This window comes from Eurypyga helias, unplaced genomic scaffold (assembly GCF_000690775.1).
Source record: "Eurypyga helias isolate BGI_N326 unplaced genomic scaffold, ASM69077v1 scaffold25585, whole genome shotgun sequence".
In the NCBI taxonomy this organism is placed as follows: domain Eukaryota; kingdom Metazoa; phylum Chordata; class Aves; order Eurypygiformes; family Eurypygidae; genus Eurypyga; species Eurypyga helias.
In genome coordinates, this window is record NW_010252412.1 from 1 (window position 1) to 2,938 (window position 2,938).

The window sequence follows — 2,938 nt, forward strand, 5'->3', positions numbered from 1 at the left end:
TCGCTCCGCCCTTCACCCGGCTACCCGATTCCCATTGGATAATGGTGACGTCAATCCCGACCCTGCAGCGAACGTCCAACTGGACCTTTGTAGTAGGCGGGGGCGGGGCGAATACGAAGCGCGGGTGGTGATTGGCCAAGGGCGGGGGCGCACGCTGCAAGACGCGACGCATCGAGAAAAACCCGGCGGAAGCAAGCCGAGACGCATCGAGAAAAACCCGGAAGAAGGACGGTCTGGCCGCCGTACAGTGCGGAGGGCTGGGCTGACGAGTGGGCGCCACGGTTTTGATTGGCCAGGAGATAGGGGGCGGGTGATTTTCTGTGACTCACGGAGGCGATTGGCCAGTAGTGACAAGAAAGGCGTCTAGATTGGCCAAGAGGGTTCTGGCAGGTTCCAGAAGACTGCTGAGCCGGCTATAAAGCGGGCGCCAACGGCGCTGTGACGGCACATCGCACCGCCGACGGGAGCGAGCGCCAGAGCAGGCAGCGGGAGGCGCGACCGCGAGTGAGCAGCCGATCAGAGGAACCTGTTATCATGTCTGGCAAAGGGCCGGCAGTCGGCATCGACTTGGGCACCACGTACTCCTGCGTGGGCGTCTTCCAGCATGGCAAAGTGGAGATCATCGCCAATGACCAGGGCAACCGCACCACACCCAGCTATGTGGCTTTCACCGATACAGAGCGCCTCATCGGTGACGCTGCCAAGAACCAGGTGGCGATGAACCCCACCAACACCATCTTCGATGCCAAGCGTCTCATCGGCCGCAAGTATGATGACCCCACGGTGCAGTCTGACGTGAAGCACTGGCCCTTCCGCGTGGTGAACGAGGGTGGCAAGCCCAAGGTACAAGTGGAGTACAAGGGTGAGATGAAGACCTTCTTCCCCGAGGAGATCAGCTCCATGGTCCTTACCAAAATGAAGGAGATTGCTGAGGCCTATCTGGGGCGCAAGGTGCAGAATGCTGTCATCACAGTGCCTGCTTACTTCAATGACTCCCAGCGCCAGGCCACCAAAGACGCTGGCACCATCACTGGCCTTAACGTGATGCGTATTATCAACGAGCCCACGGCAGCTGCGATAGCCTATGGCTTGGACAAGAAAGGTACCCGGGCGGGAGAGAAGAATGTGCTCATCTTTGACTTGGGAGGGGGCACTTTTGATGTGTCCATCCTTACCATTGAGGATGGCATCTTTGAGGTGAAGTCCACAGCTGGTGACACCCACCTGGGTGGGGAGGACTTTGACAACCGCATGGTGAACCATTTTGTGGAAGAATTCAAGCGTAAGCACAAGCGTGACATCGCCGGCAACAAGCGAGCGGTGAGGCGACTGCGTACGGCTTGCGAGAGGGCGAAGCGCACTCTCAGCTCTTCCACGCAAGCTAGCATTGAGATCGACTCCCTCTACGAGGGCATTGACTTCTACACCTCTATTACTCGTGCCCGCTTCGAGGAGCTCAATGCTGATCTCTTCCGTGGCACCCTGGAGCCAGTGGAGAAGGCTCTGCGTGATGCCAAGCTAGACAAGGGCCAGATCCAGGAGATCGTGCTGGTGGGTGGCTCCACCCGTATCCCCAAGATCCAAAAGCTGCTACAGGACTTCTTCAATGGCAAGGAGCTCAACAAGAGCATCAACCCCGATGAGGCTGTTGCTTACGGTGCTGCCGTCCAAGCAGCTATCCTCATGGGAGACAAGTCCGAGAACGTGCAGGATCTGCTGCTCTTAGATGTTACCCCTCTGTCCCTGGGCATCGAGACGGCCGGTGGAGTGATGACTGCTCTCATCAAGCGCAACACCACCATTCCCACCAAACAAACCCAGACCTTCACCACCTACTCCGACAACCAGAGCAGCGTCCTGGTCCAGGTGTACGAGGGTGAGAGGGCTATGACGAAGGACAACAACTTGCTGGGCAAGTTTGACCTAACTGGCATCCCCCCAGCACCCCGTGGGGTCCCCCAGATCGAGGTCACCTTTGACATCGATGCCAATGGTATCCTTAACGTCAGCGCTGTAGACAAGAGCACAGGAAAGGAGAACAAGATCACCATCACCAACGACAAGGGTCGCCTGAGCAAGGATGACATCGACCGCATGGTGCAAGAAGCAGAGAAGTACAAAGCGGAGGATGAAGCTAACCGGGATCGGGTGGCGGCCAAGAACTCCCTGGAGTCCTACACTTACAACATGAAGCAGACGGTGGAGGACGATAAACTGAAAGACAAGATCAGTGACCAGGACAAGCAGAGAGTGCTCGAGAAGTGCCAGGAGGTGGTCTCTTGGCTCGACCGCAACCAGATGGCCGAGAAGGAAGAGTACGAGCACAAGCAGAAAGAGCTGGAGAAACTCTGCAACCCCATCGTCACAAAGTTGTACCAGGGAGCCGGAGGGGCCGGGGCGGGTGGCTCCGGTGGCCCGACCATCGAAGAAGTGGATTAAAGGGGACTAAGTACAGACTGGTTTATGGACAGTCACTCCGTTCTTTGTTTTGTTTTGGTGTTTTTTTCCTAACACTTAAGGAAAACGTCCTTGCCGCTAACAGAGTTTATTCTGTTGGGTGTATATAAAGGCAGATCTGTCAGCTTGGTCTTGATAAAAGGGAAGGCACGTCCTGGTTTATAAGGTTAGTAATAGAGGTTTTGTTAATTCAGATACGGTGTTTGTACTCTGGATGTTTGTCTCTGTTCAAGTGTCTCTGCTAACGTAACCAACTCCTGCAGCTGACAAGTTTCAAGTTATGCATGAAAGTCTTTACAGAAGATTAAAAATATGCCAAATTTAGGCTTTCTGGAAAGTTTTGGTTACAAATAAAATTTAAAGCATAAACCTATCTTCCTTCTCTCTGAAGGGGCAGTAGCGGGGGTGGGGTGGGGAGGGGGTTGGGTATGTTGAAAGCGCTCTGGTGCCCTGCGGCGGGGTGGGTGCTAGCAGCCTCCCC

The 2,938-nt window shown here is 55.3% G+C and overlaps 1 protein-coding gene across 1 annotated transcript; it reads left to right on the forward strand.

Annotated features, from left to right (window-relative positions):
- The first annotated feature begins 258 nt into the window (after positions 1–258).
- On the forward strand, positions 259–2,828 carry LOC104505332 (heat shock 70 kDa protein). The gene has a single exon (XM_010152383.1). The coding sequence runs from the start codon at positions 535–537 to the stop codon at positions 2,437–2,439; it is 1,905 nt and encodes a 634-aa protein (XP_010150685.1). The 5' UTR covers positions 259–534; the 3' UTR covers positions 2,440–2,828.
- Positions 2,829–2,938: the final 110 nt, after the last annotated feature.